Genomic DNA, 21,777 nt, shown 5'->3' on the forward strand with positions numbered 1-21,777 from the left:
AGAGAGGGAGAGTGGTGTCATGCTCAAGTCCTCCTTTTGGGCTTCCCATAGACATCTGGTTGGCCACTGTCAGAACAGGATGCTGGACTAGATGGGCCATTGGTACACCAGGAGACGCCTTACCATAAGTGTTCCTAAGAAAGAGTTGAAAAGAAGGCAGTCAGCCCCCTGGATCCACCTTCTGACATCTCCTGTTTGTTCTGGGGTAAGGGCTTAGTGAGCATCTTGGCTTAATGCATCCTCTGATGGCATGCCAATAGTTAGGTTTCAGTCCAAAAGGGAATTTCCCAGTGTCCATTTTCAGCTGGAATCTGTTCACTTTCGGCCACAGTATCAGAGGCCAAGTTCTCTTTCGGCAGTGTGTGCGTTCCAAATATTGTGTTACCCTTTCGTTCATCTGGAAGCAGAAAGAAGCTCTGGATTTAAGTAGCAATGAAATGGCAACTGAGTTTTCACCCTAATTATTTTTGGATTGTACCACATGTTGTATTATTTATCATTTAATCAAACAGGAAGCCTTTTTTTCACAGAGGCAAATTACATGTGTAAAACAACACACAAACCTGGGTGCCTCAAATGTTTCCAGTCTCTGATTCAGTGTTGAAAGCAAAACGTTGGCTGCATCTAGACTGATACTTTTTTGGATGTGCTTCCGCCATATGTTTTAGTTCAAGACAATATTTTCTTTTTATGTTGTATTATAAAAATCATGTAAAATATTCTTTTGGAGACTGGCTACTATTCCTCTCCTTTTGCTAATTAGAAGATCACAGTGCAAGGAATCTGACATTGTTTCATAAAATACTATGTGGAAGAAGCAAAGCACTAAACTGAAATAGAAAAGTGTCTCCAGTAATTTCTAGCATCATGCAGAAACAATAGCCTGCCATTGTGATAGTGAAATGAAGCAGCCATGATGACATTAAGTTAAATAAATATATTGCAAGCTAAGATCAGTATTTATGTTGCTCTCTATTACTAGATATGATTGCAGTTTATTTCCAAGAAGGGTAAAACACATTTTCCCAAAAACATTCGAAGTTTCATTTTGAAAGCTTCTTTGGCAATGGACCTCTTGAGAAAGTTGGGCCCACATAGACACCTCCCCACATGTGGTTCAGCTACTGCCTTTGCACTTCTGATGTAGGAATGGATCAGTCTTTTTTCAGTGTGTATTTGTAAGTCTGTTCTGCCCTGCCTCAGCCCCAATCTGTTTTAAACACACACCACACACACACACACACACACACACACACTGCAATTAACAGTATTTTGGTATGCATTTCCCCCAAAGCACATGAGGTTTGTATGCATTTAAACAAAAATACGCATTCTTGTATGCATGTGTGTGGAGCATGTTTGTAGAATCTAAATGAATCAGCCCAAGATTTATTTATTTTTAATGAAACTCTTGTTTGTTTATTTTGCCAGACTTACAAAAAATGGCAGTTGCTCTTATGTTTGCATGGTATTGCCTGTGGCTATACTGTCGCAAACAAACCGAATGCCATCTTGCGGTTTATGTTCTCAAAACAAACAAACAAACAAACAAATTTCTTTCCAGTAGCACCTTAAAGACCAACTAAGTTAGTTCTTGGTATGAGCTTTCGTGTGCATGCACACTTCTTCAGATACACTTGAAACAGAAGTTGCCAGATCCCTCTATATAGTGAGAAGGTGGGGAGGGGTATTACTCAGAAGGGTGGTGGGAATGGGTGATTGGCAGATAGCTGTGATGAGCCTGTTGACGACTCTTAACGACTGCAATAGGTCTTACAGGAAAAAGCAAGGGGTGAGGTGAGAAGGTGAAAAATAGCTTTGTCATTTATAATGAGATAAGAATCCAATGTCTTTGTTCAGACCAGGTCTCTCCATGGTTTTAAGTTTGGTAATGAGTTGCAATTCAGCAGCTTCTCTTTCCAGTCTATTTCTGAAATTCCTTTGTAGTAAAACAGCTACTTTGAGATCTTGTATAGAATGTCCTGGGAGATTGAAGTGTTCTCCTACTGGTTTCTCTGTCTTGTGATTCTTGATGTCCGATTTATGTCTGTTTATTCTTTGGCGTAAGGTTTGGCCTGTTTGTCCAATATAGAGAGCTGAAGGACACTGTTGGCATTTGATGGCATATACAATGTTAGACGATGAGCAATTAAATAGTCCCGAGATGGTATGTGTGATGTTGTTGGGGCCAGTAATGGTGTTGTCCGGGTGTATGTGGCAGCAAAGTTGGCATCTGGGTTTATTGCAGGCTCTGGTGCCAGTGTCCGTGTTACGTCTGGTTGTAGTATTATTGTGGGTTAGGAGTTGTTTAAGATTGGGTGGCTGTCTGTAGGCAATGAAAGGTCTTCCTCCCAGAGCTTGAGAAAGAGAACTATCATTGTCCAGGAGAGGTTGTAGATCTCTCATGATGCGTTGTACTGTTTTAACTTGGGAGCTGTATGTGATGACTAGAGGTGTTCTGTTATTTTCTTTTTTGGGTCTGTCTTGCAGCAAGTTCTCTCTGGGTATCTGTCTGGCTCTGTTGATCTGTTGTCTAACTTCATCTGCTGGGTATTTTAGTTCTAAAAAGGTTTGCTGTAGATCTCTTAGGTGAGAGTCTCTGTCTGTAGAATTGGAACAGATACGGCTGTAACGTAGTGCCTGGCTATATACAATGGACTGTTTGGTATGTTTGGGATGGTAGCTAGAGGCATGTAGATATGTTTGTCGGTCAGTTGGTTTACGGTATAAGGTGGTGTCTATGCGTCCATCCTGTATTTTTATAGTAGTGTCCAAAAAATGTATTTCTTGCATAGATTGATTCATTGTTAGGTTGATTGTGGGGTGAAAATCATTGAATTTCTGGTGGAAGGTGTCTAGGGTCTGTTGACCATGTGTCCAGATGATAAAAATATCGTCAATGTATCGCAGGTACAAGAGAGGTTTGAGTGGGTAGGAGTTTAGGAAACGTTGTTCTAAATCTGCCATGAAGATGTTGGCATACTGTGGGGCCATGCGGGTGCCCATTGCTGTGCCGCTGATCTGAAGGAACAGGTCATCACCGAATTTGAAGTTGTTGTGGGTAAGGACAAATTGGCAGAGTTTGGTGGCAAAGTCCGCTGTGGTTTTATCTGAAATGGTGTTCCTTATAGCTTGTAAACCATCGTTGTGTGGGATGTTGGTATACAGAGATTCCACATCCATAGTAGCTAGTATAGTATTGTTGGGAAGATTATTTAAAGATTGTATTTTCCTCAGAAAATCTGTGGTGTCACGTACATAGCTGGGAGCACTGATGGCATATGGTTTCAGAACAGAGTCCATATAACCGGAGACACCTACTGTAATAGTGCCAATACCCGAAATGATGGGGCGTCCTGGATTTCCTGGTTTGTGTATTTTAGGTAGAAGATAGAAAGTTCCTGGTCGAGGTTCTGTTGGTGTGTTGGTGAGGATCTGTTCTTGGATGTGTGGGGGTAGCTCCTTAACAATCTTGTTCAGTTCTTTTTTGTATTCTTGTGTGGGGTCTGAGTTCAATTTTATGTAAAAGGCGGTATTGGAAAGTTGTCTGTGAGCCTCCTGAATGTAGTCAGTTTTGTTCATGATGACGACAGCTCCACCTTTGTCTGCTTCTTTAATTATAATGTTTGGGTTGTTTCTGAGGTTTTCTATGGCTCTCCTTTCAGCATGGTTTAGATTTTGTTGTAAGCGATGGTGTTTTCTGGTCACATCTGTTTGGATTCTGTGGCGGAAGCAGTCAATGTACAAGTCCAGTGTGGTATTGCGTCCATCAGAAGGGGTCCATGTGGAGTCCCTTTTTGTGTAACACTTTTTCGGTGGTAGTTGGTGGTCAGTGTTCTGTTGGGAGGGTGGTTGTTGTTCTCCAGTGGGTTGAGAGGTGTTGTGTTGTGAAGTTGTTGCTTGTTCTGCTTTGTCTTGTTGTTGTGTTTTTATATTTTTAGGTGCAGACTTAAAACATCTTAAAGCGCGTGCACACACACACACACACACAGAGAGAGAGAGAGAGAGAGAGAGAGAGAGAGAGAGAGAGAGAGATGTGAAGTGGCTCCAGAAGGAAAAGAATCATGAAAGAAACAAAGGATAAAGCAATAGTTTTAGAGGGACTTCCCTGGGAAGAGGCACTCACAAATGCTGTTTTAGTCATAGGAATCTGGTTTAATGAATTGGTTACCAAGTCAAAATCATCCAAAGGACTTCTACTGTGAAAATTATTTTGGGGTTCATCACTGAGGAAGGCAGAAGATCTGCTGTGAACATGCAGGATATAATTGTAAATAGCCTATTTTTCAAAATGCCATACTTAAGGCTTTATTGAAACCACCCTATGTACACTATGTGCATGCATATTTTTGGTTTTGAATCAGGCACATGGAATACTTCTGCCTTTAACTCATCTGCAAGGTTTGCAGGAAAATTGCTGCATGCCTGAGGGAACATGTTGCAATTAGAGTTGATCAGAATTGCAGTTCGTGGAAAGAAACATAAATAGAGGGTGACATTTTAGGAGTTTTGTGGTGGAAAGCACATCAGTAAACACAAAGGATATAGAGAAAGAGAGCTGAGCAATGCAGTCATTTCCTAGGCAAGCGCTATGCCTTTGCTATTAATTGATAAAGCACAGAAACATCAGAGTCTTCTCCCCTGTTCATTGATGTCAGTGACAGAAGTTCTAGTTGTCTACCTGTCATCTAGGTTGGGCCCTAACCTTGGGACTACAGTGGTACCTCGAGTTACAAACGCCCCAGGTTACAAACTCGGCTAACCTGGAAGAGTTACCTTGAGTTGAGAACTTTGCCCCAGGATGAGAACGGAAATCATGTGCTGGCGGTGCAGCGGCAGCAAGAGGACCCATTAGCAAAAGCACACTTCTAGTTAAGAACAGTTTCAGGTTAAGAACGGACCTCCGGAACGAATTAAATTCGTAACTAGAGGTACCACTGTACGTTAATTTTTAATTTTTTATAACTGTTACAGAAATTAGCAGCCCTTTGAGTGGGTCCACAGAAGCATGATTTGCAGACTAATTTTCACACCCTAGTGTTCATTCGTAAGGTATGCCAACAGTTGTCATACTGTGCAGACATGTCACAGATCACTTTTCAGTCACAGCACTCCATTGTATTTAAGAAGTGCATTTTCCTCTAATGCAAGCCATGCCCATCAACAGATAATGAAACCCGGCATGTGTTAAATGTGTTGTTGTTGTTGTTTAGTCGTTTAGTCGTGTCCGACTCTTCGTGACCCCATGGATCAGAGCACGCTGGGCACTCCTGTCTTCCACTGCCTCCCGCAGTTTGGTCAAACTCATGCTGGTAGCTTCGAGAACACTGTCCAGCCATCTCGTCCTCTGTCGTCCCCTTCTCCTTGTGCCCTCCATCTTTCCCAACATCAGGGTCTTTTCCAGGGAGTCTTCTCTTCTCATGAGGTGGCCAAAGTATTGGAGCCTCAACTTCAGGATCTGTCCTTCCAGTGAGCACTCAGGGCTGATTTCCTTAAGAATGGAGAGGTTTGATCTTCTTGCAGTCCATGGGACTCCCAAGAGTCTCCCCCAGCAGCATAATTCAAAAGCATCAATTCTTCGGCAATCAGCCTTCTCTATGGTCCAGTTCTCACTTCCATACATCACTACTGGGAAAAACCTTAGCTTTAACTATACGGACCTTTGTTGGCAAGGTGATGTCTCTGCTTTTTAAGATGCTGTCTAGGTTTGTCATTGCTTTTCTCCCAAGAAGCAGGCGTTAAATGTATCACTTGGTAATTACCAGGTAAACCGATTGTCTGCCGATGGCCTCCTCTCTGAAAATCAGACACTAGGTATTCTTGCTTTCAGCAAGATATTATTAGCATGTTGTGGATCGGGAAGGAATTCTTGCGTAAACAGATTTCCTGGTGATTATGGGGTTTTTTGTCTTAAGGAAAGATAAAAGCTCCAGAACCTCCAGGCATTTGCTTATATAAAAATTCCTTCCCAAGCCACAATGTGGCAATATTTCCCTTGAGGCTGAGAGCAAGAACGTTCAGTTGGTGTATAAACCAAGTGCACTGGAATAGACAGGGCCAGTTTGTCTATAGAGAAAGTGGAATATTTGATTGAACTCTCGGCCGGTAGACAGAGCTGTGTGATCATTTGCTGGTGCCCCGTGCTCTATAACACTATCCCCAAGTGCTGCTCTTTTAGTCTCACATTAGCAATATGCAATGACTTCTATCCTGAGTGTGTTGGCCTTGTCTGTGAACTCACATAGGTGTTGCAATATAGGTGCTACACCCTGGTAACAGACTCTAATTTTATTTTATTTATTAAATTTATATAAATGCACCGTGTCTTTTAATTATATAGGCAAGTCTGCAAATGGTGCTTTGGATTAAGGCAAAATCCTGCTTTTGCTCTTCTGAGTTGGTGTAGTCGCTGACCATGTTGCAAAATCCTACCTTGGGAGTTATGTGATTCTGTGGATTTTGTGCTCAATATGTAGAAACTTAGTATTTTTTTATTTTATTTTTAAATGGAATTCATGCAAGGAAATGGAATGTTTTTACAAGTTACATTGAGAGGTCAGAGGGTGAGGGGTGACTGGCAAGATGCTTATTCAGTGCATTAGTCTAACACAAATACTTCCTGAAGTATGAAATGCTTTGATCTGCATAAGCATGTACCATATGTGTGCAGCTGTGATCCGTGTTTCCCAACCACTGGAAGGTTAGTGAAAGGTAGAATACAGGTCTTAAGTCTGTGTTCAATTTCTGCTTTTATATTCAGCAGTTCATAATTTTATGTAATACTGGAGCTGTATGAAAACTATGCACAAGGGCTGAGTGATAACAGATTTTTTTGTGGTTTGATTCAGTGTTGTTTGGGTGGATTCAAAATACTCAGGGCTGCAGGCTGAGAAGAAAAAGGGTTTTAATTAAGGCTATGTGACTTCAAAATACCCGAGGCTACATTAAAAGTTTGGGAAGCTTTTCAAAATGTGAAGTTCTGTGTAGCTCCTTTAAGATAAATGTTTAAGCAGTTGTGTCACAGGCTAGCTGCCACAAAATTGCAACAGAGACCGGGAACAACCTTTTATTGGTGGAGAGCATAGATTTTAAGTAGGCATGCTGCCATGTGGTTGATTCTGTACTAAGAGTATTTCCATGGGCAGCGGGGGGCGGGGAGCTGGATTTGGCTGATCACACCGTAAAAGAAAAATTGGGCTGTTGGTTGTCAGAAAATTGATGACAGGCCACAGTTTTTAAAAGAATTTATCTGAAATCACAACCCTGAATGTTTGCACCTGCAAAACCGACTAATATTTTTTCCATTGACTGTATAACATCAAGTTTTAGGGAAATTCACCAATGCAGTGGTTGGCATTTACTATCCTAAGCATCTATGAGCGTAAAGGTTTTAGGTTTCTGCTGAAAAGAACAATCCCATCTTGAATTCCCACTCCCACCCCCTAACATTTAACATAATGTAACATAATGCGTTATAAGTCACTTGGAGACATTGGGTAGCAAGCAACTAAGAAGTCTAATACAATAGTAATAATAATTTAATAATAATTAACAACAGACTTAACCTTCCTGTTTCCTCATATTTCTGCATCCCCACCATCAGCAGCCAGTGATGTGGAGCTGGGGCAGGGCAGCGTTTTAGTGTCAGCCTTTTGTTGAGCATCACATCTCATTTCTACCCTTATGGGCACTCCACATTCTACTGAGCTTTTGCCTACACAGCAGTTAAAGCTCATGCAGACGTGAGTTGTTTTCTGATATGGGTACACAGAATTTGACAGCCCCTTTCTGTACTGGCTACCCCATCTGTGTGCCTTCAGCAGAAAATAACATGTCACGATACATGCATAACAAAATTGTTTTCCTAAGTGAAAATTTATCTCCACTTAGGAAAAAGTGATGCATGGCATGGCAATAAAATTCAGCTGTTGGAAGACTCTGACCCTGGAATCAGTTTTATCTTTGTGAATAATTTTGTGGAACAAACATAAGAGCAGTCACACTGGGTCATGTTAATGGATTATCTCACCCCAAATCCATTCTGTGACCAGTGACAATATCTGGATGCTTCAATCATGACATTTAATGAGGGTGGTCACTCTTTACTTCAAACAACCTTTCTGAGAAATAGCCTGTGTTTTCTGCCTAACAACCATTGATATGCTTATCTTAAATACATCTGTTTAGCCCGTTTTGGAACTCTGTTATCCTTTTGGCCACTTTTTGTTCTGTGGATGGATTCTTTTGAGAATCCAGCCTTGAAAACTCCATTCCAGAGCTGCAGAACATATGGCTATTTTCATTCATTACTGGATATGTTTCTCTAGGCATGTTATTTTAAAATAATTTATTTTCGGTATAATGGTTTTGGTTTGGAGCTCCTTCTCATTTCATTTTTCTTTCTCTTGCATGTTGTTATTTTTTAACAAGCTTCTGCTGGGTATGGCAGGCTCTACGGACGAAACGCTTCAGGAAGCAGCAGCTGGTTGCATAGCAAACATCCGAAGGCTGGCTCTAGCTACAGAGAAAGCAAAGTACGGCTGAAACTCCAAACACAGTTTTCACCACGTCCCCTGAACTTTCCTTTTTAGTACTGCAGCCTGCAAGCTCAGAGTGGGCAGACACTGGATTAGAATGCCTCAGAAATGTGCATTTGGGTTATTTTTACGGCTGATTTACATCTGATCAGAATTAACACAAGAAGTAGATATGGAACAAAATTTGGAAAAATCCTTCTTTAATTTAATTTACCATACTATTTTTTCAGTCCCTCTTTTAGTCCCTTTTTTTTTTTTACCTTTTCTAAAGTTGCACCAGAAGTTATCGAAAAAATGTAAGTTTTTTCTGTGTGTGTGCGTGCGTGTGATGGGCATATAATAAAGATGTTTTCCCTTACTGTGTGTGGTTGTAGCCTCATTCCTGGGCGTCTCAAGCAATTCTTTTCTTGCTAAACCTGTCTAATCATTCTGTCATTATGGCTTTGCTTGTTTGAGTACTTACAAATCTCCAGAGAGGACGCCATACACCACATGCCCCCAACTTCACATCTGGAAATGCACAAGTACTTCAAACAGACGGAATTGTCCGCATGCTTCCAAGACTTCCCCAAATATCACTTGAGTTCTAGCAGCGCTAAAGAAATCACTTAATTGGATTAGAGTCACGTTATGAACATGATTAGAAGATCAAGTGTTAAAACTCCCAACTAGATTCACTAAATGAGAATAATACAACAAACAAGTATTTTAGGCTTTCCCATTGGAACTCTCTCGTTGTCATTTCCCTCTTCTGACTCAAAACACATCTACAGTACAAATGCACCCCGTGTTCTTTTACCACTCTATCCATGGCTTCCCCCCAAAGTATCATGGGAAGCAGAGAGAATCTTTAGAATTCTTTCTTGAAAATCCCCAGTTCTCCCCACAGTTTCCAGAATTGCTTCAGGTGAGTGGTTGTTAGACACTTTCAGTCTGCATTGTAGATATGCCCCAAGTCTGTGTTCCTGATATGGCGCCTGTTGATGTAGGACAGGGACTGTGCTATTTTTATTCATTTGTAAGCCTCTCTGGGAGCAATCTGCATCGCCATGGACACTGAGAGCCCCGGTAGGCAGTAGCTTTATCCTACATATTGCATGGGATAATAAACCAAAAATAACCTTATAAAGCAATCTCTGCTGCTTCCATTTTTATTTTTTTCATAAAATAAAACATTCTTTTTGGATTGTTATCAGAATACTTACAGGATTCTGCACTCCTTTCCAGGGCTGGCCCTACCATTTCATGGGGTGAGGCAGCCCACCTCAGACTGCAGATCTTGGGAGTACCTTTAAGGGGACAGAGTTCCCAGTGACTATCATCACTGGGGACACAATTTTTATTTTCTGTCTAATAGCATCAAAACGTCTTGGAGCAGTTCTGTCCTCTGATTTTTCTTTATGTGTATTTTTCAAATCTAAATTCTAGTTGGCAGGTGGTTGGCAACATTCATTTTATTCTCAAGAGTTGAGGCTTTCAGAATGCGTTTGGTATCTTTTCCAATTTGCTTGGGTCAGTTTCTTGGTGAGTGTAAATCAACAAAACCCCAGTAGATGTCAAAACCACTAAGCCTTCTTTCATTAAGAAGCTGGGGGTGGAGGGTGGGATATCTTTACCATTCACAAAACCATTCTCCTAGGGAAATACTATAGCACTTTGGGAAGAGAGTTAACAGAGAGGACTTTCCCTCCTTTGAACTGAAGAGAAATACTTGAGCTTTCACCACAAATGTCTGTCAGCAGACAAGAAAGCCTTTCTTTTATCACTTCCTGCTTGTATGATTTATTACTTGATGACAGACACTCATTATCAACTAATCAATTGTCCCAGGATGCTCAAATAGGCACTGAAACGTGAGCTTTATATTCATTTCCCCTTAAAGTTCAAGCGTATGAAAATATGTTATGACCCACTTACACACTGTTTTATCTTTCTCTTGTTAAGGAAATATCAGATGTGTATGTATACTAACCATTTTAACATTTCATCTTTCTTTATCTCAGGAAATATGGTCCTTGAATAGAAATTCAGACATCCTCACAGGCATGTGGTAGGTTTAAAAGCACTAGTATGTGTAGGTGATCTTTTAAAAAAAAAAATAGAAGCAGCAGTAAACAAACTGGTTTCCTCTTATCTTTTTTTAATGACTGCACAATTATCAAAATGATAGGTATCTGCCAATGGGTATAACAACAATAATGGCTGATTCTCACATGCCTGCACATCACACCTCATTGCTTCATTACTGTATCATGGCTGAACCCGTGAACAGGAGCTTTGGTTTTTCAGATTTCAGTGGCGCCCTACGCGAGGCCAAAATTCCCCAATCCGCCTCTTGATTTCCATTTTGTTCAGTTCACTACCTCATAGTTGCAGTGCCCTGATCCAGTGCAACAGAGCTGGATGGGCTGCCCTAAACTCACTCACCTCTGATGTGAACTGTGTCCATTGATCCTGTGTTTTGGGTGAGGTGAGAGGAAATGAATTAAAAGCTCTGCCTGTGGTACTTTATATGTGATGCACAAATCAATCTGTGTAATGAGGTCATTTATGGAAGTTTGCCTTAGGGTAGCCCCCATAATCTGATAAGAGATGTGGGAAGACGAGAGAGAGAGAGAGAGAGAGAGAGAGAGAGAGAGGGGGGGGGGGGAGGGAAAGGCCTCCTTCATTGTCCCACCTTTAATATTCCTCTCTCCTGGTGGCTTGTTGTGTTATTTTTCCTGTTCTGACTAAGACACTTTTTGTTTCACAAAGCCTTTTAAAAAGCTGCTACTCAAATGCTGCTCTTAAATTGATGATTCATTATTATTTTGGCAATTAATACTTTCTTTTTTTAATGACATTATGTTTTGTAAACTGCCCTGGGAACTTTATGTTGAAAGTGTGGCATAGATGAGGCAATTCTTGATATTATAATCATTATCAAGTGATGGGCGCACATGTCCAAACTCAGCCTCAGCAAGACCACTAGACCACCGCTTGACATGTCAGTAAGCCAAAATAATATTATATATGTCTATTCCTTGCTTATTCCCCCCTTCCTCTGCCTACACCTTCTGTTCTGTCTGCCTCACTGGCTATTTCTGCTGCTCTTTCTTCTCGTTCGAGGGTGCTTTCCTACTGCCTTCGCTGTCTGCAGGCATTTCAATTCCCTTGGTTTTCCCACTCCTACCAATATATTCTCCTGAAAAGCGCTCGGCTGGCGCAAACCCTTTTTTCACTTCCATTAAGCTCTTTGTCTTTCAAATAACAGAAATAGTAGTTAGGGTGACATCATGTCACATCTCTTGCCAACCGTGGTGGCAATTCTGAAGCCGCTTGCCCCAGCCGAGCTCAACATTTCTGCGCTGGCTGTTTTCATAGTTGACTTCCAAGATTTGGAAAGCAAACTGCTCCCCAGCCGAAAAGCTGCGGTCTCCTTGTCTGTCATCTCTTAAGCTTTTCTGCACACTCCCCTGGATTCGGGAATAGCAGAGCGGGAGAGAGATTGTATGGCTCAGCCACACTTATGGCTCAGACAGCCCAACCCCACTCTAGGGCTTTGGTGACCTGCCTTTTACCTTTCAAGGGCCAAACCCTAGGTTAGCCTCATTACACACATACACACACTTTAAAAAATAACCCCCCAAAACCCCTTGTGGAATTAGGCCAGGAGAATTTTTTGGCCCAAACCTAGCAGACTAACGGGAATCATTTCTGTTGTCATTCCTCCGGCACTGTATAGAATTTCTCACCAAGAAGAAAGATAAAGACTCACCAATTATATTTTACAGCTCTGGCTAGGCTATAATGTTCTACGCCACTCAGCACTGTGCCGTTCTTATCAAGATGCTGAAGCCAGCATACTAGCACTTCTCCTGGAAGGAATCTGTCTGCTCCATTTTAATAGGCTACTCTTAACAAGCAGATTACCCCCCCCCCCGTCACCTTCACTTTTTAATCAAACCCTATCTTAAAGCTTGATGGGTCAGAAGAGATGCCTATTTTATGTAAGCGAGGGAGCCTTGTGGGTTACGCTCTGTGTTAGTATTTGTTCTAGTTTTACTTCTTTGTTCTGTGCCAGACACCCTTTTGCTCGACAGTTCCTTGCCAGCTCCTGCTGTTATTTTTGGCAACGCAGATGTTTTATCCAAATTTACATGAAATACAAGTAACTTGTGTGTTTCATCTTTTCTGTGTGTTTTTTTAAAGACAAAAACAAGAGAAAACAAAGACTGTAGTCAATTGTACAAATCTCCTTCTTCTCCAAAGGTCCCAGGAATCCCGCACATGAGAGTTCTGCATCAGGTAACAGATTTCTTAATGTTAGGTTGTTCCTAGCAGAGTCTTATGAAGAAAGCTTCGCACTCAAAGGAAGCATAATGGATGCACGGCGAGAGGGGCAGTTAGTCCATGTGACCTTTTTTGGGGATGGAAAAGCCACCACAAGGTGACCCAATATCTGCATTCAAAAGTGGATTTGTGAAAGCATTTTATTAGGCAAGTTTAGTAAGCAAACACTTTCTGCATCGGATCTGCGTGGGGGGTGGGTCACCCAGTGTGGAAAAAGCTTTGGCCTTCTCAGGCAAGGTCTGCTTGGCACACCAGCTCTGGGAGTGCTATGTTAAGAATAATTGCTTAATTGGCAGTGAAATGGAGAATGCCTATGTGTATTGCTGAAAGGGTTTAACTGGGAGATGTCATTGAAGCTAAAGAGGAGTTTGGATTTGATATCCTGCTTTATCACTACCCGAAGGAGTCTCAAAGCAGCTAACATTCTCCTTTCCCTTCCTCCCCCACAACAAACACTCTGTGAGGTGAGTGGGGCTGAGAGACTTCAGAGAAGTGTGACGGGCCCAAGGTCACCCAGCAGCTGCATGTGGAGGAGCAGAGATGCGAACCTGGTTCCCCAGATTACGAGACTACCGCTCTTAACCACTACACCACACTGGCTCTCACCAGTGAGAAAAACAATAGGAGCTCTCTAAACTCCTAGGCAGGTTGATAATCAACTGTTATTGTTCTCTGGTAGCTCTGATGAGGTATTTAACTTTAGATCACATGGGAGGCTATTGAATTGCAAGTTCGCCATCTTGGAAGGGTGGTGGGTTGGAGTCTTTGTTCCCAGGCTCCGTGGAAGTAGGATGTAAATAATGAAGTTCTTCAGGAGCACATGGCCTCAGGCTGTGGAGGAGTCTGGGACAGGGGAGAGATAGAGCTTTGATCTCAATCCTGTTTAAAGTTCTTTTCAAGAATTTGTTGGATGCATCTTTGATGTTTTTGTTCTGTTTTGAAGAAAGTTCTGCCAATTAAGTTGTGAATAAACTGCAGTCAGTAAGCTTTGAATTTGGCCACCGCTGCAATCAGGTAACTCGTGCAAAGGGGGATCCAAGGTATAGATGTGATGGTTGAATCTGCACAGAGTCCTCTGATAGCTGGCTTCTACTGATGTGGTCACTGGCCCATGTGAACCACTAAAGGCATCTTTGCAGGCACCTCATGGCTCCCCTTCAATGGCATAAATTGAGCTCTCATTGCTATGGTGTTGCCCAGCGGTGGTGGCAACCAAGGATCAAAGCATAGGCCATCCTGCAGGGTAGCCAGTCCCAGTCCTCTGAGGCCATGAGAGTAAATTCAGCAGTACCTTTCCGGCAATGTGTCTTAATTCAGTTTTCTAGAGGAGAAAGTCTGAAAATTCATGGCAGCATGTGCATGTGAGCATTTTTAATTTCCCATCTAGTTTTCCAACCTTGAAAATGTGGAGTCTGGGTCCTGCCTCCTACCGGCTACCTGCCCACCCCCATTTTACATCAAAAGTCATTTTAATGTTAGAAGTCAGCAAACGGGATGCAAACAACTAGCTCTAAAGTATCGTTCAGCTGGCGTGAAAACGATTCAACTGCAGAAGTGTTACATATATAATGAATGGACCCTCAGGCTGCCACTGCTCCTTCTGCATCTAATAGAAAAATAGTGTACGGCAGAGAATGTGTTCATTGTCCATTTCAATCAGTCCAATATCCTCTTACTTATGAGTTTCCTAAGTTGCTGTTATGGCACTGTTTCCATTTTAATTCCTCAAAGGACAATTCACTTTTGTGTTATCCTCACCCTGTTGGGGAACACAAACATGAGAGGGGAGGGAAATGATGTTTGTAGATATTCTTTCCTAGTATTTACACAGGAACCTGGCCTCAAACACTTAGGCAGCTTTGAATCACAGAATTAAAGAATTGTAGAGTTGGAAGGGACCCTGAGAGTCATCTAGTTCAACCCCCTGCAATGCAGGAATCTCTAGTAAAAGCATCCATGACAGATGGCCATCCAACCACTGCTTTAAAAGCTCCAAGGAAGTTTGTTAGGGGTAAACTACAGTTCACAATGGATGGATCAAACAATGGATGGATCAAATGAATGGATCAAACGCATCCATTCTTAAGGAAATTAGCCCTGAGTGCTCACTGGAAGGACAGATCGTGAAGCTGAGGCTCCAAGACTTTGGCCACCTCATGAGAAGAGAAGACTCCCTGGAAAAGACCCTGATGTTGGGAAAGATGGAGGGCACAAGGAGAAGGGGACGACAGAGGACGAGACGGTTGGACAGTGTTCTCTGAGGAAACACCATACGTATGGATTTTCCAGGACATTTCCTTCCACCGATTTCTGCCAGGAAGGACACTGCTTGTAGCTGCAGTATTCCGGATCTGTCCAGACGCATGGCAACTCTAACCTGAAGGTCACAGGGCTACCTGCTCCCGAGGAGAGCTGTAGCCACTGTCTCTCTGCACCATTCACCGCTTGCTGCCCCTGTGTCACTCTAGGCTGTTTTGTTTGTTAGGGGTAAACTACAGTTTCATACCTATGGTATGAATGCAACCTATGTTTAGGTATGGTACTCTTATTTATGGAGTGTCATTGTGTTGAAACATCACATACTCATAGTTCTGTTTCATTTCAAAGCATGTTTTGAAATGGAAAAAAAAGAAGTGTTTTGAAATGGGGGTGGGGAACCTGGCCTAAAACTTCTAGGACTGCATAAGGAGCAGGTTAGTTGCCTGTTTCTTGAGTTGACTTCAAGGCTCTCTTAGCTCCATTTGCAATTCCCCAGCATCACCAATAGGTGGCGCTCTCAGTTTCGGTTACCAGGACTGACAAAATATTGCGTTTAAATGAAATGCTATGCAGTTCAGCTCAATAACTGCAGCAGATTTTGAGTACTATTTGAAGAACCACATACTTAAAGTTTGGCATTTTACCTCTTAAGGTTGGTGTTTATGTGCTTTCTACTAGCAAACTGTGTTAGCAGAACACTTCATCAGGTAAGGAGATGGGTCTATCAAATCAGCCAGATTTGACAATTTGCTAATTTAGAGTAGGGGGTGGGGGAGGCCACTGGCTTTCATAAAACAATCTCTCTCACACAACTTTTTAAAGTGCACTTTCTACACTTTCACCCTTTAATTGCATAGATAATTTTCTTGATTTATACACTAGGGAGATTGGAGGGCAAGCATTGCAGTTCCATGATCCCAGAACCTGTCTCATCCCTCTCTTGCACACCTGTTCTTCCTTTCACTTCAACCAGATGAACTATTAGGCAGAGTGAGGTGGCTGACACAGGGGCAGCAAGCAGTGGATGGGGCAGAGAGACAGTGGCTCCAGCTCTCCTCGGGAGCAGGTAGCCCTGTGACTAGAGTTGCCATACATCTGGATATATCTGGAATACTACAGCTACAAGCAGTGTCCTTGTGAATCTCTGAAAGTCACAAAATATGCACTCTTAATGGATTCTCTTGAAAACCTAAAACCAAATAAACATAAGTCTTATAAGTCTCTTTATTTGGTTTTATGTTTTCAAGAGAATCCATTAAGAGTGCATATTTTGTGACTTTCAGAGATTCACAAGTTTTCTGTTTATGTGATTTCATATATTATAGAAAGAGTGTATATTGATACCGTATCATTGTATTTGGTCATCGTGTTGCCTTGGATATTACTGACTTTTGTTTGCAACACAGGGGTTAAATTGTCTGGTTATAAGCAGTGTCCTGGCAGAAATCGGTGGAAGGAAATGTCCTGGAAAATCCAGACGTATGGCGTTTCCTCAGAAATTTTTCCAAAACATTCAATTTTTGCGATTTTGAGGGGGGGGGAAGCTCAGCAACTTTGGGCAGAACCAAAAATAATCTCAACAACTTTGCCAACTTTTCTGTCCGGATTTTCACTTTCTGAAATATGGCAACCGTACTATAAGCTAGCCTGCTGTCCTCGGGTTTGGTGGACAACATCGCCCCACCATCAGTGGGAAAGAGCCATAACTCAGTTGCGAGCATCTGCTTTGCCCATGTTCCGGGTTCAATCCCTGGTGTCTCCCAAGCAGGGCTGGGAGGGTCCTCTGCCTGAAACCCTGGAGTGCTGCTACCAGTCAGTGTAGACAATACCGAACTATATGGACCAATGGTCTTACTAAGGCAGCTCCCTGTTTTCAGCGTTGAAGTAAGATTAGCTGTCATTCTGGTCAGCTTATGTGTGTGGAATGAGGAAAGGGACGCCATCTTGTTCTTTGCCTCAAGCAGCCAAACATCAGCCTGCATGTTCTGAGGGAATATATTTTTTCCTGAATTACTGTAAACTCCTCAGTAAAAGTAGAGTTGTGTGTGTGTGAAAGTTATCTCTCATTGGAACAAGTAGACCTTGGCAACTTTTGAATCCAAGTGGTTCATCTTTAGGCATTGATCTACCAAACATGGGGGTTACATAGGTACATCCTTGCACACTAGAGCAGCGCAACCTCATACTTTGGCCTTGATCTGTGTGGCACACTTGCCAAGTGGACTCGCCACCGCTAGGCCACATAATGCCCAATTCATCAGGTGAAAGAGTTCATTAAATATCACCAGTGCTTTATATGGGAAGAGAAGTATGAATGAAAACCAAAGCAAAGAGGAAAGCCAAACAAACCGCAGGAAATGAGGGAAAGATGGCAAGCAGAAGGCAGTATGTCAAAGAGATGGAATACCATGCAACACCAGGAAACTAGTGCCATACATCAATGACATCAGCCGGCAACTGTCTCCAGCACAGCAGCCCTCAACCGAGCCCTTAACAGACTCCTCTCTTCTTTACCAGGATCAGAGCGTTCGTTCGCAAAGCCCTCTCAGAACAAAGTTGAAATATCAAGAAGGAAGTATTGATTTCAGAGTCTCGGCAATTTGGACTTTGTGAGGCATGAACAAGAATGATGCCTAGTTCCTTTCCCCAAAGGGCACCTGAGTGGCTGGGGGAGAGGCAGCGTGGTCTAGTCAATGAGAGTCCTGAGGGCGGTAGAGAGAGGCCTAGAGATTTCGGCCCTGCGAACTGAGGTTCTTCACACCTGCCATACGGGATTTATTTTATTTTTACTTTTAATATCACTTTCTCACATAAATGTGCCGAAACATTCCACAACAGGGGGAAAAAAGCATATCAACACATCATTACAGGAAAGATTCTCTGTCTGAAATTCTGGAGAGACTGTGTATTATAAATAAAGCTAAAGAATGCAGCTTTTTTTGTTAGCTAGATGTTATCTTCAAACTAAGCCGTTCTCACCATTCTGTTAGCATTGTTGTTAAATCTAACTATGGTCCTCCAGTTTATTTTTAAAAATTAGTTGTTGATGTGATGAGGAAAGTATTGACTCCTTTGAGACTTCAGGCTATCCCCACAGTATATTTAGAAGGGAGATACTCTGGAATACCTGCAAGTTAAAATTCTGGACAGAGAAATGTGGGAGATATTGTTCACTATGCAGTGTATTGTTTCATGCCTATTTCCTCTAGGGATAGGTTTCTGGAAGAGATTCTTGAGACGGTTTTATTTTTTAAAAATAGTGGGAAGATTTTGTTACTTACTGGATGATGGTTGGTACATCTGTATGTCTGTGGTAACCAATGGCTTGTAGCAAATTAATCTGACTGAATCTGCTGTGAGGCTAATAGCATTATCTCTGTAATAACCAATCTGGCTAGCAACAAGAGGGAAATAAGTACATATTTAAGGATTGCATCACTAATGACAGAATGCTTATAAAACTGATTCATTGCTCTTTTCAGTCAGTAATAGCATTACACAGTTTGCAATGCCCCCCTAACCCCAATATTTGGAAGCATTTACAGATCTTGTCTCTGTTTTAAAGTTTTCCTTAACAGCGAATCCCAAGGAAAAACGATCTCGTTTTGAAATATGCTCTATCTGACATCTGAATCCACTCAAATAATAATGTTTCTTGGTAATTCGTTATCTCATCTGATTACAAAATCTCCATCTTCTTTTAGTCTTTAACTCCTTGTTGCACTCATCTTTTTTTCCTCTCCTATAATTTTACATTATCTTTCTGTACTCTGAAACACCTTTCATTCATCCCAACAGGGGCTGTGCAGGTGGATTCATCGTGAACTTTGATTTTGGGTCTATTGCGATAGGTTTGACCTCCCTTCCGAAACTTCAGCTTCCACCCTTTCCATTTATACATGACCTCAGCACACACAGCTGATATTTGAGTATGGATTGCTTTCTGCTAACCTCTTGTAGATTCTGAAGAAGCAGCTGCTTGTTGTCATCTTTTCCCCCCTCTTGGAGAGAGGATGCAGCATGGCTGGACCAGAGTTAGGAGCCAGCTCTCTAGCTAAGAGCAGCTGATTTACGTTTCAGAAGTTTGGGGTAAGGAGCCTTAATTAAAAACACAAAGCCTTGCATTCTGTATCCCATGCTGAATGTTAAACAAGCTCTGAAAATAGAAACAGGAGTTAACCTTGTTTTCATTAACAACTTTTTTTCCTCCAGATTCTGATCTAAGGAATGGAATCTGGAAAGTGTGTGTGTGTGTGTGTGTGTGTGTGTGTGTGTGTGTGTGTGTGTGTAAGAAAGAATGAGATATTTTACATGTGATTCTTTGGTAGACCTCACTACATGAAAGGCATGGATGGTGCTGCTTTGGTGCCAAGATCTCCTGTTCTTCTGTCGGTGTCTTTGGCAGGGCTTTCCCCACAGAGTACATCCCCATCCCCACCCAAACAGCCTTGCTTTCCAAAAGTTGGATTTTTTCTTTTCATTTCTTAGTTTTTCCAGCCAGGCAGTGAGATGGTTCAATTTAATTTGTTCCCCGTCTGTACAGCTTGTCTACCAAGTGTGGCAGCAGAGTTCTATTTCCCAATTCAGTCTCAAGAGATGCAATCTAGGTGGCAGGATTTATTTCTTTTGAAACCATGAATAGAGAGACAAAGGCTGCCAGTACATAGAGCTCTGTCTTGGCTTTTATAACGAGGAGAGAGTATAGTTTAAGAACGTAACAATTGCCCAATTGGCTCAGTCCAAAGATTGTTCCAGCACAGCACCCTTGCTTTGGCAGAAGCAAGCAACCAAGATACCCCACAGATGCTCACAAATTGGGCAAGATGCTGATAGCCATTCCTTGTTCTTTGTCTCCAGCATTTGGTAATCAGAGATACTGCACCTGCTTCTGGAGGTTCCATTCTTGCCTGTTATGTTTCATAGTTATTGATCTATTCACTATGAATCTGTCTGATCACAACAAAATTTCACATGAGACAGGATGATTAACTATGCATCACACAAGGAAATTCTACAGCCATAAACCAGCTCTTTGGCCGAGTTCATTCTGGTACTATTCTTGTGGTTTTAGCAGAAGCGATTTTAACCAACAAGGTAGGGAGGTGCAGGTCTAAGGTAACCGACTGTTGTTTTTAAATGAAGGGCACTTTATGGTCATTTTTGCCTCTGAGAATCCACCCAGTTCATTTACTTAAAAATAGGACAGAACAAAAGAGAACATTTTTTTGTGGTGGCCTTAAATGACTTGTGTGCATCCTCAGGGTAAACCCACTGTTCAGAGCTGGATGCTGTTGCAACAAATATGGCTGGCCGTTTGGTGCCTTGGTGGTCAAGGAGGCAACTGTCCATACAGTGTTGTTGTTGTGGATCGCACCCTAGATTAAATACATCATAGAAATGGAGAGCAGAATGACGTAACTCCTTTTACGATGGAGCATCAATGGCTACTGGCTGTGATGGTTGTGTTCCGTCTCTGCTGCCAGAGGCATTATGCTAGTTGCTGAGAATCCCAGGTGGGCAGAGTGCTGCTGGTCTCAGGACCTGCTTACAAGTGTCCCACGGACATCTGGTTGGCCTCTGTGAGAACAGAAGTGCTGGACTTGATGGGCCACTGGCTTGATTCAGGATGTCCTCATGTTCTTCGGAAAACAGTCGTCAAACGTAAAGGCAATAAACTTTGGCATTTGGAAAAGAAATCCATCATTTCCCGCAAGGGAAATGGATCCATGTGGATAATGTGTTGACTCATATCCTATCCCTTGCCCTCTCGTACCCTGATAGATAGGTCTGGTGCGGATGGGGATGTGCACCCCCAGCCACGGCCACTGCCGCATGCAACAAAGTGCAACTAGATTGAACTGGAACTGGTGTCTGCTGAGAAAGTATTCAAGCAGCGTGTTCCCAAGATGTCTAACACCAGGCTTTCAGAGTGGCTGCTAACAAACTGCATCGGTCAGCGTCAGCATGGTCCATAGCATCAATCAAGTTAGACACCTTGTTTAGCTAATGTCACATTCCGGTTGTGCTCCTATCTGTATGTGTTATTTGCCCTTCACTTTGAGCCATGGCCTCAAGCTATAGCCTGTATTTGGCACTCTTGTATCTGACAAGAGTCCTATGATCGTCTGTCCTGGACCTCACTTTCCTAACTTCTGCTTACTTCAGCACATTTGTAAGGTTATAGAACATAGCATTGAAATACCTGACTACTGCCAACAAGCCCTAAGGTATTAATTAGGATTGAAAGTAATAATAGACCAATAACTGAGATATTGGCAGAGGAGAGACTGTGTGGGAAGAAGAGGCAAATGTACATTATGTACCTTGTTAAATATATTACAGTCAACTTGTGCATGGTGGGGTTTTTTTTTTTGAATGCGGCATTTGTCCTAAATAAGCCCTTAAAAAGCCAGTTATTGTTTAATGTAATATTTCTCTCTTTGCAACATTTATAGAGTCAGACTTAAAGAGTTTCCTCTCATTTAAGAAAAAAATCAGGCTTAAAAAGTCCAGACTGTGGGCTGGACCTTGATGAAATTAGGTGCACTTAATTCCCATTCAGATGGATGGGACATTTTGGTCATGATTAAGTCCCATTGATTTCAATGGGTACTAAATACAACCAACTTAGTTCAGCCTTATATGGTTT

The 21,777-nt window shown here is 42.0% G+C and overlaps 1 protein-coding gene and 1 long non-coding RNA gene across 6 annotated transcripts in view; one reads left to right on the forward strand and one right to left on the reverse strand.

The window, feature by feature from the left end:
• Window positions 1-8,808, forward strand: part of ODAD2 (outer dynein arm docking complex subunit 2) — a 92,097-nt gene extending 83,289 nt beyond the window's left edge. For all 5 annotated transcript variants that reach the window (XM_053409643.1, XM_053409645.1, XM_053409642.1 and 2 more), the window contains one exon: window positions 8,431-8,808. In XM_053409643.1, coding sequence (XP_053265618.1) covers window positions 8,431-8,544 — 114 coding nt within the window. In that variant the 3' untranslated portion in view covers window positions 8,545-8,808. The remainder of the gene's footprint in view (window positions 1-8,430) is intronic.
• LOC128423966 (uncharacterized) lies at window positions 154-10,614 on the reverse strand. Its single transcript, XR_008332907.1, has 3 exons — window positions 10,510-10,614; window positions 9,743-9,826; window positions 154-397 (listed from the first exon to the last, which is right to left on the reverse strand). It is a non-coding gene; the product is annotated as an uncharacterized LOC128423966 (long non-coding RNA).
• Window positions 10,615-21,777: the final 11,163 nt, after the last annotated feature.

Source organism: Podarcis raffonei, chromosome 12 (assembly GCF_027172205.1).
Source record: "Podarcis raffonei isolate rPodRaf1 chromosome 12, rPodRaf1.pri, whole genome shotgun sequence".
In the NCBI taxonomy this organism is placed as follows: Eukaryota; Metazoa; Chordata; class Lepidosauria; order Squamata; family Lacertidae; genus Podarcis; species Podarcis raffonei.